Genomic DNA, 15,441 nt, shown 5'->3' on the forward strand with positions numbered 1-15,441 from the left:
GTTTGTAAATGTTATTTTAAGTGTTTCTTCAACATATACGTGATCTGGTACACATATACTCACACAGGAGCATTCATAGCTTCAGGTATGTCAGTGTCTCCAAATATATAAGTGTTACAGATCATTTTCTTCATTTCTGCTTAAAATTAGTTAATTTTCCAGTTGATGTTAAACAGTCAGAATTCATTAGCTGATACATGAACATTTTCATTACAAATTTTTTTACCAGGCATTTGGAGTGTTAACACCTACTGACACATTCTTTCATTACACTCAATTAACTGGAAATTTCAGCAATGCCATGAAATTAATTTATAAAGGTTGTTCATCAATCAGAACTCCCATTAGGTGAATTTCAAACATAGGAAGGATACTATAGGTTTATTATGGAGCACTACTCAGAATTGGAACAGGAGCACAGGAAATATTTGAAGTTCTAAATGGAAGTTGAGCTATATGTAACAATAATACAAAAAAATTGTTTTTGTAAATTTTGGGTGAAAAGAAAATCAGCCTTGTATGTTGGCTGAAAAGTAACTCAGAGAAGCAGAATTCTCTAACATTTGGGAGCATTGGCACTTGACAGACTGCCTGGGTTCCAGCTTAGTGCATAGCCTTGGGAAAATTATTCAGCTTTTCTGGGCCTTAATTTTCTTGGTAGTAAAAAAAATGAGATTAATCATAACCCTATGGTCGTTATGAAAACTAGATTGGATGATGCATATAAAATGCCTAGCATTATGTCTAATATGTGGCATATGCTCAGTAAGCAATAACTTACTATTATGTGTTGTATAACTATGTGTTTAGCCAAGATGTATGAAATAAAAACACCTAGTGGGTCACAAATTCATTACAAGGGAACTTTACTTTTTAGCATCGTAGGTGGCAAGCTGAATTGTTTCTTGTCTCCCACAAGCAGTAGAATATTGCTTGGTGCTGATAATTTATCCTCCTCTTTATTGACATATTGGAAGTTATTGGGACCAGGGACTTTGGAAAATACCAAGTACCTCATTTCTAGAATGTGTTTCAGAGGTCCATATTTACAAAGGATCCCGAAAAAGAAGAGAACAGGAAATTCAGGCCTGGTACTCTGCAGTCAGAGCTGTAGGTCCTATTCACAGAGAAATGGGCCTACTGTTACCGGCCTCTATGGCTCCTTTCACTTCTGATAGAGTACTCGGGCAGGGTTTCAGAAAGCAGAGGCCGGGCTTATTTTGTTGAATGGCTAACATTTATTATGTGCTTACTAAGTGTCAGGCTCTGGCTGGGTGCTTTAGATACAAGGCTGTTTGAGCCTCAGAAAACAACTCTGTGAGGTGGAAGGTGGACTCTGTTGTGAATCCCATTCTACAATTCGGGAAACTGAGTCTTAAGAGAGTTTAAATAGCATGCTCTTGGTTGTACAGTTACTGAGTGGTAGAGGCAGGTTTCCCACCCAAGCAGTGAAGCTCCACAGTGAAGCTCTTTGCCCTTTCACTCAGTGTTAGTGCTGTGGAGTTCAGTGAGAAGGCCTGCTAACTCTGACCTCTCTGTGCCTGTGTTCACACATTTTCATTCAGCCACGTGGTGGGCATTTTTGGCTGTCTGCTCTGTAAATGTAGCATCATGAAATAAATAAAATACGGTCCCTGCTCTTGAGCTTATAGTCCTGAGATGGAGAAGGGAAGATAGGATACATGTAGAATCATTTTAAGACAGGATGTAAGTAAGTCCTAAGATAATGTGAAGGTAGAACCAGCTCTGTATGGAATGGTGTTGGTCCTACAAATTTCTTTGCTTAGGTGGCTCCACCAGCAAGATTCTAAAACGTTTTTTTCTGTGGTGTTATACCAGGCTACTGGTCTCATCATTCATCCTTTGAATGAGAAATAATGTGTATATAGTTACAAGGCTTGTCTCACAGTTAACAAAGTCTTTTATACTGTTGGTACAGGTAGTATTGGAGATGATCTAGGAATGCTTATGAAATTTAATTTTTTTCCTCTCTTCAGCCTCCTCCAGAGTTGTGACCTGGAAGTTGCAAACAAAGTCAAAGCCGCACTGAAAAGCTTGATTCCTGCATTGGAAAAAGCCAAAAGCACCAGCAAAGGAATAGAAACTCTACTTGAAAAACTGAGCACATAGGTGGAAAGAGTTAAGAGCAAGATGGAATCATTTTTTCTGTTCTCTGTTCTGTTTCCCAATGCAGAAAAGAAGGGGTAGGGTCCACCATACTGGTAATTGGGGTACTCTGTATATGTGTTTCTTCTTTGTATACGAATCTATTTATATAAATTGTTTTTTTAAATGGTCTTTTTAAAAAATCTCAGCTGTCTCCTCTGTTACACTGAGTAGTAAGCATATCAATGTGAGGCAATTAATGTGGAAGGTTTACCAATCATATATGGTGGCACCAACCAGATGTATAAAGTGTAGTTGAATGAGTTGGTTCAGGGGAGAAGACATCTTCAGTGAGCATAGTCTGAGAAGGCTTCCTGGAGAAGGTGGGACTTGAGAGGACTTTCATCCTGTCAAAGGAAGGCAGGGTGTGGAAAAGAAGAGCCAGGGGGAGTCATGGGCTCAGTAGAGTGGAATTTAATGAGTACCGGGGCAGTTGGCGGTTCACAGCTGCCTTCTTAGCTATTTTATGGATTAGGTTCCATGCTAGATTTTGTTTGAAAGCCACTCAGGTAAGTTAAGCTCATAGGAGGAAATGTGCTAATGAATTAGGGGATCACTGTGGATTGCAGTGTTAAAGTCAGAGTCACTGGGAAATTCTCCTTGTCTCTGATTTTGGGCCTTCCAAGTAAATAGCTCCTTGTGATTAGACTTTCTCCCTTGAGACTGTCCCTAAAATGTCAAAGCCTATGGAGTTTGAATAAGAAGGAAGAAGGTGGAAATTTGTTACAGTGCAGAAGTTTAACTACAGCTAGGATGTTTGAATTTTAAAACTGCAGTTGTTTGAGCAAAAAAAGCTTAGAAGGATTGGTAGCTCAATCAGGCTAATGTAGTCATGCCTATGAGTATCTGGCTGCTTTCTCAAAGTGGTCTAACGGGGTACTCACTCAGGTCTGTCACTGCAGTTACACCTGCTGAGGAATTGGCTGTGCCTTTCCTGTCCAGACCATGGGGTCCCAGGACTACCCCAGCCTACCGACTACCAGGACTCCTCCTGCCACGGTGTATTGAATCCTTCTCAGACTGCAAAAGTGCTGATGGCTGTAACTTTTGACATGGATTCTCCCATCACCCAATATAAGGGTGTGGGTGGAGAGCTGGAGGAACTGGGATGGGATAAGGAGGTGAATGGGGAAAAGGCAACAGTAGAGCTTACATTTGTTTGGCTAATACATTGTGATTTGTGTTCTCTGTATAAAGAAGCCATTCAGAGAAAGGGGGAAAGAACCCCTGCTCTTTGTTTCATCTTTGAAACTAAAATAATGTGTACATAATTTGAGGAGTACTTTTATAAAGCTTATAGCAGAAGCAGCAATCTGCCCCATTCCTCTGCACCCCTGCCTCACCCTCTCCAGAACTACTGATTGTTCTTCACTCTGCTAAATGTCTAAATACAGTGTATATAATTTTTTTAATCTATCAGTTGCAGGTATTTTCTTTTGATTTCCTATTGCAGGAAATGCAGATTAAGAACTTTTACCATCACTGTTCCCCACTCGGATTCCCTCCCTTCCCAATAGAATTGCATCATGTATGATGAAATCAGTGTTCAGGGTTTACCTTATTAAACCTAGATAAATGTTGTTAAATATTGATTCAAGTAGTGAGCAGCCATTACATTTCCTCTACTATTTTAATTTTTCTGGAATTACTCACTTATTTTCATTTGCTTAGTTTCTACATCTCTGTTGATTTTTCCTAAACTTTATGTCAGAATTGCTTAAATTCTTCTCTTGAAGGCACCCTTAGCAATTACCCAACAGCCATTTTCCTCTTTTTTTTTTTTACCCACCAAGGCTTCTGTGTTATTCTGGTGTCTGCTCCTTTCCACGTGGCTTAAATATCCTAACTGGTATAATTCAGTGTTTCTCTAGTTGGTTGTGAATGTGTTGGGATTTTGACAACCTCATCCATTACCCCACCCAGCTGTACACCTGATTCGCTTGTGTGTCCTATGCAGAAGAGCACTGGTATGACCGAGTCCTGAGGGCCCATTTCTTAAATCAGTGATGGATTTAGGAAGGAGCCTGACCAGTGAAACTTGGAAGAGAGATGGTATTCCTGGGAGGGGTTTGTTAGGTCTCTTGGGTTGTAGAGAGTCCCCTTCCTGCCCGTCAGTTTTGGTATGTGCAGGACTAGGCCCAGCCTGCAAGCTAGAAGCCTGACAGGAAATAGCAAATATGCCGAGGATGGCTGAGCAAAGGTTTGTGAAAAGAGTCTGGAACTTTGATGATGTCGAGCTGTTGAATAAGTTAACTCCTGGAGCTGCGCTAGCCGTGGACTTCTGGTTATGTGAGAGAATAAACCCCAATTTTTCATTTTAGGTCAGTTTTGAGTTGGATCTTTTGCAACTTGCAGCCGAAAGTATGCTAACCTGACTGTCTCTAAATATCAATTTCCACACTATCCAGCATGTCAAGTTGGCAAGCATTTCCACCTTCTCCTGGAGACACCCCTCCTGGTTTTCGGGATGTCCTGAAGAACTGCTGCTCCTCCACCATCATCATCGTCTGCCTTCCCTTAGTTTCTCTCCTATGAAAAGTCCATTTCTCAGATCCCATGCGTCTCTTTCTTGCTTAACACCCTTTTCTCAATACGGCACATCCTCTAGTAGCTTCCTGAGAAATAATACATTCTAAAGACCTTGCAAGTCCGAATGTCTTTATTGTACTCTCAAACCCAGATGTCTAGTTTAGCTGGACATAGAATTCTAGTTTAAAATTAATTTTGCCTCAGAATTTGAAGATGCTCGTCAATATTGTCTTTAGATTGCAAAGTTGTAGAAGTTTAATGTCCAGTGCCATCCTTATTCTCAATCTTTATATGTGGCCTTTAAGTCTCCAGCTTTCTCGTGTTTCAGGATCCTGTGCATTGGAATATGTTATGTATATTTTCTTTTCATTCTTTATGCTAGGCACTTGGTGAACCATTTTAGTCAGAAGAGCCAAATCCTTTCATCCTGGGAGATGTTTTTGCATGTTTTTTTTTTTCTGATTTTTTTAATGTACCCCCTACCCCCTGTTTTCTCTGTTCTTTCTCTTTGGAGCTATTACTGAGAGTTGAAATGATTCGAGCCTCTAATCTTCTTTCTTTTCCCTATTTTTAATATTTTTGTTTTTTTGCTTTGCTTTCTGAGAGGTATTTTCTCTACCTTCTCTGCCAGCCTTTCATGTTTTGGGTTTTTTGTTTGTTTGTTTGTTTTTTGAGACAGGGTCTTGTCACCTAGGCTGGAGTGGCAGCTGTGCAACTTGAGCTCACTGCAACCTCTGCCTCCTTGGCTCAAGCGATCCTCCCACCTCAGCCTGTCAAGCATCAGGAAATACAGGGGTGCACCACCATGCCTGGCTAATTTTTGCATTTTTTGTGAGACGGGGTTTTGACATGTTGCCTAGGCTAGTCCTGAACGCCTGAGCTACCATGCCTAGCCACTCCCAGCCTTTTCATTAAAGTGTCCTTTTCTTATTTCTTGTATGCATTATCTCATGTTTCCTGGTGATATTCAATTTTATGGTTGGTTGTTTTGTTTTACTTTCTTTTCTGTCATCTGCTCTTTCTGTTTGCTTTGGGCTCTGTTTGAGACTTTCCTGGAGAGGTCTTTAGCTCTCTTATATATGTAAGACATTTAAAATCTTAAAACCGATGAGAAAGAGGGCATTCTTTTCTTCTCTAGTGTTGACTTTACTGTACCAGTGATTAGTTGTGGATCCTGCTGTTTCACTGGGGTCCTCCAGATGTCAGTATCTGTAGGCCTTTCCTCTGGGCCATTCAGTGCCTCCAGAGAGAAATCCACCTGCAGCCAGCATTCAGTTGCTCAATAGTCAGTGTGCAGATTTTAATTAACCTACCTGCTTTCAGCACAGTGCCTCTCCCTCATGCCCTCTCATATCTGGGGCCCCCTAGTCTTGAGAAAATGAATCAACATAAGTTCACAAAGCACATCCTCAGCCTGCTGCCAGGGTTGGGAGTGGTAGTCAAGCAGTTTGGGCCAATCCCTCTGTTTTCCATTCCAAGGCTCACCCCAGCATTCTCTAGTACCTGGCACCTCTAGCTGCTGGAATTTTCTGGTCTATCATGGTGAGAATTGACTTGCTTCTCTCCATGCACTAGGTATTCCGCTTTCACAGTTCTGCCGCCTTCTCTACTGCTTCCTGTTCTTCCAGATACTTGGTGCTATCTCTCACCCACTGTGGCTTCTCCTCTGTTTACTTTGTTCCTGTGAATTTATACAATTTTATTTTTTTAGTCTTATCTTACTCTTTCTGAAAGGAACAGAGATAAGCTCAACAATGCACCATTTTTAAGCAGAAATCCACAAATGGCTTTAAACAGACTGAAAACAATCTACCGGACTTCATGGTGGTCTTCTTTTCCATGGATGAACTTAGCAGATCTGAGAATGTCTTTTATTTGAAAATTCAGCTTATTGTATTTTCAATTTGCATCAAACCCTGCTTTTCCTAGGAATCACCTGATGTTAGAAGGAAGGAGAACTCCATTTTCCCTTTAAGTCTGGTGTAATAAGCACTTGCATAACAGAATAAAGGCCTCTTAGAGGAAATGGCTTCCTACCTGACCAAACTCAAAGGATTTGCTCTTGAAAACATGAGATGGCACTTCTGTTTCTATATCAGTGAAAATTTGAAAAAGTTACATCTTAATTTTAGCAGATTAATCACTTTTAAGTCTGGCAAATTTATGGATATATGTGTTTAGAATAATGGTTAAGAAAACACAAGATCACAAAACAGAAGCAGTTAGTATGGAGCCCATAATCAAACTATTTCTAGGCCAAAATTAATGACCTAAACAAACATAAAAATTTGAGACTTGAGCTCTTGTCTTACCTTTTGATAGTGCTTAACCTAAAGAAACTAAGTTTATGATCATCTTCATCTTTTCTGAACCTAAAAACACCACCACCAAAGTGCCCCAAGTCCCCTAACTTCTTCCCCAGATGCATTAGTAAATTTTTTTTCGAGACGGAGTCTTGCTATGTCACCCAGGCTGGAGTGCAGTGGCGCGATCTCGGCTCACTGCAAGCTCCGCCTCCCGGGTTCATGCCATTCTCCCGCCTCAGCCTCCTGAGTAGCTGGGACTATAGGCGCCCACCACCACGCCCGGCTAATTTTTTTTTTTTATTTTTAGTAGAGATGGGGTTTCACTGTGTTAGCCAGGATGGTCTTCATCTGACGTTGTGATCCGCCCGCCTCAGCCTCCCAAAGTGCTGGGATTACAGGTGTGAGCCACCACGCCTGGCCGCATTAGTAAACTTTTTAATGAATGGCCTTAACCAGGAGATACAGTATGCTCTTTGGATTGTGTGTCTTTTATGAATAGTAACTAAATGGCTGCTCTGCACTCCATAGTATGCAGACAGACACTGATTGCTATGTATGTTTGTACCCATGATGATGCCCTGGATGATACCACAGATAATACCCTATGAAAGAACAGTGTTTGGAATATTTTTCATCAAAATGTTTTGTCCAGTTTTTAAACATGGGCTCATGCCCATGGCTGAATGTAAGTGGACAGAGCTGCAAAAATGTGGGAATGAGAAATTTTGGTCTGTGTGCTCTTTTTCTTAGGGAGTTAATTGTACCTTGAGAGGAAATGATTAGCTCTTAGTTGTGCTTGATATGTGATAACTACTTGAGGGAAAGGTGAGAGGAGTCTGGTAAGGTCATGGGAATCATCTGACTTTGAGCTTTTGATGACTATAATTAAACATAATGACTAATTTAGATATCTTAAAATGACTTCCAGATGCTTGACAACAGACTTTCCTTTTAGATGAAAATCCTCTTGCATTTAAAATTTAGGTTCTTATTGATGTATCTACCAGTAAGCACGTACTGACTTCGTGTTATCACATTCAGCAGTAGGCAGTGATAGAGAAACTGTGAATCTTAAAGACCTGTAACAGCAGGAATATCCTTTTGAAGAAACAGACAAGACATGGGTTCAGTTGTTCTTACCAGATCAACTATTTGGCCCCATTGTATAACTCGATATCTAAGTCTAGTTCTAAATATCTGTTGGAATCCGCTCTTTTCGTAATAATACCCTGCCTGGCACCTTTCTGGAGGTTCCCCTCCTCCTACATTTCAGTCGCCTTTTTGGGTGGAGTCGAATTATGATTTGCGTTGTCCAGTGGCATGTGACTCTGGCCTCTGAACCACAACACTCCCTTGGCCACCGTGATTAGTTAATGAAGTATACATGTCCCATGGTAAGTTGAAGAGAATTCTGAGTTCGTATCACTTTGCTTCATCATTTTGACTTTTGCACTGTTGAAAAATCGTTAAGTAGGCTGGCTCACACCTGTAATCCCAGCACTTTGGGAGGCCGAGGTGGGTGGATCACTTGAGGGCAGGAGTTCAAAACCAATCTGGCCAACACAGTGAAACCTCATCTCTACCAAAAATACAAAAATTAGCTGGGAGTGGTAGCAGGCACCTGTAATCTCAGCTACTTGGGAGGCTGAGGCAAGAAAATTGCTTGAATCTGGGAGGCTGAGGTTGCAGTGAGCTGAGATCGCACCCCTGCACTCCATCCTGGGTGACAGAACAAGACTCTGCCTCAGAAGAAAAAGAAATCATAAGTTGATCTATTATAAGTCAGGGACAGTCTGTACTCTTTTTTTTATTTTGAGACGGAGTCTCGCTGTCGCCCAGGCTGGAGTGTAGTGGCGCCATCTCGGCTCACTGCAGGCTCTGCCCCTGGGGTTCACGCCATTCTCCTGCCTCAGCCTCCCGAGTAGCTGGGACTACAGGCGCCTGCCACCTCGCTTGGCTAATTTTTTGTATTTTTAGTAGAGACGGGGTTTCACTGTGTCAGCCAGGTTGGTCTCGATCTCCTGACCTCGTGATCCACCCGCCTCGGCCTCCCAAAGTGCTGGGATTACAGGCGTGAGCCACCGCGCCCGGCCTCTGTACTCTTAATACTAAGAGTAGCACCATATCAGGATCTGGCATGAGACTGAAACCAGAGCACTTACAGTTCTCTGGCTAAAACATCTGCTGCCTACTGTTGAATGTAACAACATCAAGTCAGTTTCTGGAAGAAAAATCGTGAAAGATGCTCTCCCTTCTTCTGGGATCTCAAACTTAGACCATGGCCTGGGCTGCCTGCCTGCGTGTTACTATATTTCATCAATTCTAAAAATATACATTTTTATTTTGCATTTAACAAATCTTTCAGGGTATCACTTACAGACAGTGGCATATTAGCATGACTGTTGATAGGCAGCTTTTTTTCTGAGTGATAGATAAAATAATGGTACGTCTTAGAGTCAAAGTGTTACAGTTAGTAAAATAACAGTTCCATCTTTTCCTCTCTCAAATGTTTCTCAGTCTCCATAAGCCTGGTTTGCTTTTCTATAGTAGCTTTTCAACCCTCAAAAGTTTTCTTTATTGCTAAACCGTCCTACAGATGATCAGGGTTAGGATGAGGTGTTTTCTGCTATGTACTTGTATATAAGTCACACCCTTTTGGAAAATGAAAATCAGGTAGAATTAAAGGCAATATAAAATAGTGGTTGGGAGCACAGGCCTGGAACCACATTTGAAGCTTGGCTCTGTAGCTGGATGATCTTTGTAAGTTACATACCCTTTCTGCTTCATTTTCATCATTTTTAAAATGAAGATAATCATACTTCACTGTGTCTTTGTGAGGGTTAGGTTCCCCTCCTTGAGATTTTTCCCATAAAACATTTCAGCAGCTTCTGCCCCTACACATAGTCACAGTTACATTTTTAAACATATATTGGCTAAGAAGTCACATAAGAACACCCATAGATTCATTACTACTTTAAAATATATTTACAATTTTAAACATCAGCAATATACATTTGAAAAATAGTCAAAACATGAGCCTTTATTCCCTTGGCAGCTGGTGCTTTGGCTAAGGTTGGGTTTGCCGGCCCCTTGTAATCATTTCTGCCAACATAGATTAGGAAGCAAAAGGTGAAAGTACTTATACCAAAATGGGCTTCTTTTAAAATACAAATAACCCTGGTGGAATAGCACCACTAGCTGTTGCCTGTCAATAACACCTTCACAAGTCTATCAACTTGTGAGGTAGAGGGCAGAGAGCTAGACAGGTTAACAAGGGAGTTTGTTTCTTGGGGCATGAATTGAACTCACATACCTGGCCTGATAGGTGGAGGTCCAGCAGAGAAGTGGGGGATTCAAGTTGTTTGGTGGTCTTGGTGTCTAGAGATGAAATTTGGGTCAGTGCCAAGGGACAAAGTGGATTAACTCCAGGTGATTGTTTTGTGGAGGAACTAGCCTTTGACTTGTTGGGGAACTTGGACATGATTTGGCTTCTGTCACTTGCTAGGCAGGTGATCATGGTCCTCATTTTCCCCGTCTATAAAACAAAACCCCCTGCTTCATGCGCCCTCAATTTGCCAAAGGTTTTTTTGGTGTTTTTTTTTTGTTTTTTTTTTGAGACAGAGTCTTGCTCTGTCACCTAGGCTGGAGTGCAGTGGCATGATCTCAGCTTATTGCATCCTCCGCCTCCTGGGTTCACACCATTCTCCTGCCTCAACCTCCCAAGTAGCTGGGACTATAGGTGCCCGCCACCACGCTTGGCTAATTTTTTGTATTTTTAGTAGAGACGGGGTTTCACTGTGTTAGCCAGGATGGTCTTGATCTCATGACCTTATGATCCACCTGCCTCAGCCTCCCAAAGTTCTGGGATTACGGGCGTGAGCCACTGCACCCAGCCTGCCAAGGGCTTTTTAAACCATAAGCTTCTCTACGATGTGAGGGGTTGTTGAGAGCAGAACCACAGTGAAAGCCCTTGGTGTGTGTTTTCAGCAGATCTGGCTTTGCAGATTGGCCCTGGTTCTGACCAGGAATGTGGGCAAGTCACAATCTTTAGGTACCTCTCTTTTCTTATTTATGAAAATAGGGATCATACCTGAACATCTCAGGAGGCTGGGGTCAGAATCAAATAAGACCATATATGAAGATGCCTTGTAAAACTTTGTGTTTATGACTCCCCAGATGGTTCTAAATATTCCTTACCTCTTTTAGTTCCTAAGTCACAGGGTTGTAGTTTACAGATTATAAAGAAAAAAAAAAACAGACAAAAACAAAAAACCTCTACTACCATTAAGTAAAATTATCCAAAGTGTAGAAATAAAGCAAAAAGGTTTGTCCCATTTAAAGACATACTAGGGCATGGTCTGCAAAACCACAAGGCTATTTGACTTTCTAGAGGGGTGTCATTTTGTTTGACATGCTATTCTATTAGGGCCCAGACTCTGGGAAGGAGGATAATGCTGAGTAGAATATCAGTAAGTTGCAAATGATTTCTGCCCTATATTAGAGACAGCTCCAAAAATTACAGTTTTATTGCCCTATTTATTACCAGGTGTTAATCTAACTGCAATCTTATTCCAGTAGACTTCCTTTTCTTGAAATGGACATACAGGAAAATGTACATGTATAACTCAGTCCACTGTATCCTCCTTTGAACTAGTTTTACCTGCTTGTTTTCTCATGAATGAGTTACACAAATCTTTGACATATATTTTTGTGAGAATTGTGTTTTTAATATTCTAACATCACGAAGTAGCCTTTTGTTTCTTTATTGCACTTTAGAGGTAATTGTTATTTTGCTGCCTTTTTGTACAACTGATATGGTTTGGCTTTGTGTCCCCACCCAAATCTCAGCTCGAATTGTAATCCTCACTTGTGGAGTGGGGGACCTGTAATCCCCACGTGTTGAAGGAGGGATTGGATCATGGGGGTGGTTTCCCCCATGCTGTTCTTGTGATAGTGAGTGAATTCTCATGAGATCTGATGGTTTTATAAGGGGCTCTTCCCCTTTTGCTTTCTCCTCTCTCTCCTGCCGCCATGTAAGACATGCCTACTTCCCCTTCTGCCATGATTGTAAGTTTCCTGAGGCCTCCCCAGCCATGCAGAGCTGTGAGTCAATTAAACCTCTTTCCTTTAGAATTCACCTAGTCTCAGGTAGTGTCTTTACGCAGTGTGAAAACTGACGAATACAAAAAACCTAAGAGATATAGTCACTCCTTTTAAAAGTTGGCCAGTTGATGCCCATTTCCCAAGTAGAAGAACAGACTGTTTCCAGTTACCATTTGCTGTCAACTGTGGTCATGATGTGACTATTGTGTGGAAAACGATTCTATTACATTCAGATTGCATTTTAGGTTTCTTTTGTTTTAAAGAAAACTTTAGAGATTTATAATTTTAGTTACTGAATAGCATTAAGTCTTCTTACCGGTTTGAGATTTTTAAGTGAAATTTTATAATAGAGGAAGGCATGGGACTGATGGAAGAATTTTTCCTTTCTAATTAGAAGACCTAAATGAAGTAATTTTGCCCACTAACAACTTACTTGAGAATTGTTTGAATCAAGGAAAGCTGTGAAAGAAAAAGCAGACAACCCTATGAGAAAGTTTATTGTAAGACCTAGGTGGGCAAAAACCAGTGATACTTTCATGAAAATGAGCATCGAGTTAAAATACCTCTGGAGAAATTCCTTAAGGCCAAGTTTTGCCAGGACCAGAAGCGTAGTCAGAAAAAAACATGAAATTCCAGCAAGTGAGGAGGATTAAATTTGCAGCCCATATTTAAGTCAGTCAGCAATAAAAATCAAAGATGGAAAAGAAAATAGCTATGTGCCTATGTGTAATATTTCATTGCATGTCTGTTTCCTTTTTTCATACAAGAAGGTAGCTTCTCTCTATACACAGCTTATAAATTTTATGTTCCCATAACCCAAAGGATTCTTGCTTTTTCCCTCTCAGTGGTACAAATGCTACCCACTGGTTCCATTCTCTGCCTCTTGCCTTCCCTGGGGTGTGCCAGGGACTTGGCTAGTGATGCAGGGTGAAACAAGGGGAGAAAGAAGAACAGCAGTTCAGGGGAATAACCTCTAGTGACTTAAGCTGAGAGAGTACCCACCCCTTCTCTACTAAGGCTGCAGTTGGGGAGACATTTTCTGACTTTTCCTATAGAAATGGGTAATACCTTGTGGTTTGATTCCATCATATACTACAAATGCTATATTTGGGATAGGGCAAGCGATAGCTCAATAAAAGGCTTTTGAAGGCTGGCCTAGAAATCAAAGGATTATTATGGTATAGTGAAAAGATCTGTGGATAGATCACAGTTGTAGTCCCCACCCTCCCAGTAACGAGGTGATGACCTAGGCTGAGTTATTTAGTCTTCCTGGGTCTTTATTCTCTCCCCTATAAGAAGAGGGGCTTAGAATACATCAGGTGATTTTCAGATAGGTTCCTTGAGGCCCCAAGATGCCTCTGGAGCTGCAACTGAAACCACCTTTGCAAAGATGACAGCGAGAGAAGTCTAGCATGGCTGACTCCATCTTGCTTATAGTCTCACAGGCTGGCTGTCCTCACTGCTTCCTGAAGCGTAGCCCAAGCTAACTGTATTAGGGTTCTCTAGAGGGACAGAACTAATGATATGTGTGTGTGTGTATATATATATATATACACACACACACACACGCATATATACATATACACACATATGTGTGAGTACATATATACACACACGTATGTGATATGTATATATACGTGTGTATATATATACATACGTGTGTGTGTGTGTGTGTGTATATATATGTATATATACTTTGTATCCTTCAATCCAATCAAGTTGATACTCATTATTAACCATCACACTAACCATGGGAGGAATTTAGTGTGTGTATATACGTGTGTGTATATATATATATATAGTTATGAAGGTTATATATATATACATGTGTGTATATACGTGTGTGTGTGTTTGTGTGTGTGTGTGTATATATATATGTATATAAAGGGGAGTTTATTAAGTATTAACTCACAAGATCACAAGGTCCCACAACAGGCCATCTGCAGGCTTAGGAGCAAGGAGAGCCAGTCTGAGTCCTAAAACTGAAGAACTTGGAGTCCAGTGTTCAAGGGCAGGAAGCATCCAGCACAGGAGAAAGATACAGTCTGGGAGGCTAGGCCAGAGTCTCCTTTAACATTTTTCTGCCTGCTTATATTCTAGCTGTGCTGGCAGCTGATTAGATTGTGCCCACCCAGATTAAGGGTGGGTCTGCCTTTCCCAGACCACTGACTCAAATGTTAATCTCCTTTGGCAGCACCCTCACAGACACACCCAGGATCAATACTTTGTATCCTTCAATCTAATCAAGTTGATACTCATTATTAACCATCACACTAACCATGAGAGGAATTTAGTTTATAGTTTAGCTCTAAAGCAAGGATGATAATAGTCCCTCCCTAAAACTGGCCCCCTCCTCCTTATTCAGGGACTGAAGTTGTCTGTGTAAAATTAATGAAAGGCCATAAGATTAGGATTATAGAAGGGGCCTGAATTCTGCTAAAATGTAGGTGTACTTTCTATAACCCCTTAGTGCTCAGCAGTTATGTGGCCAGAGGTCACAAGGTTTGTGACTTCCCTGAGTGCTCCAGTAGATAACATCACTATTGTAGAACTTAAGAGTGGTCATTTGAGATGTTTTTCAGATTTTTGCATCCTGGCAATTAACTGACCCCACCTGGACCCATGACTCATGACTCAACCAGCAGTCCTGTGGCCCCCACCCCGAGATGGACTCAGCACACAAGGACCATTTCCCACATTATTTCATCCCCCAACCGATCAGCAGCACCAATTCCCTAGCCCGTTGCCCATCAAATTATCTATTAAAACCCTAGCCTCCAAATTCTCAGGGAGACTGATTTGAGTAATAACTGCAGTCCTTCCTCTTGGCCAGCCTTGCATTAATTAAACTACTTCTTTACTGCAATAATGCTGTCTCAGTGAATTGGGCTTATCTGTGCAGCAGGGAAGAATAACTCATTTGGAGATTACATTATGGGCAAGAGCAGATGGGACTTTTGACCTACTACCACCTGGTCTCCAGCCAGAGCAGCCACATTAGTATCTGTTCAATGTGTTCAGATTCAGAGTGAGATTTCTTTTTGTAACAGTGTTCTGCCATTAAGAACAAACAAATCAAAGTTAGAAGACCACTGATCAATGTCATCTCCAGTATTTCTTCTACAGGTGGTGATTGCTTGATTGCAGTGACCTGCATTGTGTCCTCCATGCTACAGGCAAGCAGTGCTGGGAAAGGAAGCATTAGGCTGGAGGTAGATTTCCCATTAAGCCAATGAGGCTGAAGTATCACTGCCCCTCACTTGCTGGGCATTCCAAAGCCCACTACCTAATTGTGTATTCACAATTTAATGGTTGTTTTTTTTTCTTAATAGGGGAT

At 41.2% G+C, this 15,441-nt stretch overlaps 1 protein-coding gene across 2 annotated transcripts in view; it reads left to right on the forward strand.

Moving 5' to 3' along the window:
* The window catches only part of PUM3 (pumilio RNA binding family member 3), a 50,595-nt gene extending 39,315 nt beyond the window's left edge, over positions 1 to 11,280 (forward strand). For both annotated transcript variants that reach the window (XM_002819822.5, XM_024252045.3), the window contains exon 18: positions 1,998 to 11,280. In XM_002819822.5, coding sequence (XP_002819868.4) covers positions 1,998 to 2,130 — 133 coding nt within the window. In that variant the 3' untranslated portion in view covers positions 2,131 to 11,280. The remainder of the gene's footprint in view (positions 1 to 1,997) is intronic.
* Positions 11,281 to 15,441: the final 4,161 nt, after the last annotated feature.

The sequence above is a fragment of the Pongo abelii genome, chromosome 13 (genome assembly GCF_028885655.2).
Source record: "Pongo abelii isolate AG06213 chromosome 13, NHGRI_mPonAbe1-v2.0_pri, whole genome shotgun sequence".
NCBI classification, from domain to species: domain Eukaryota; kingdom Metazoa; phylum Chordata; class Mammalia; order Primates; family Hominidae; genus Pongo; species Pongo abelii.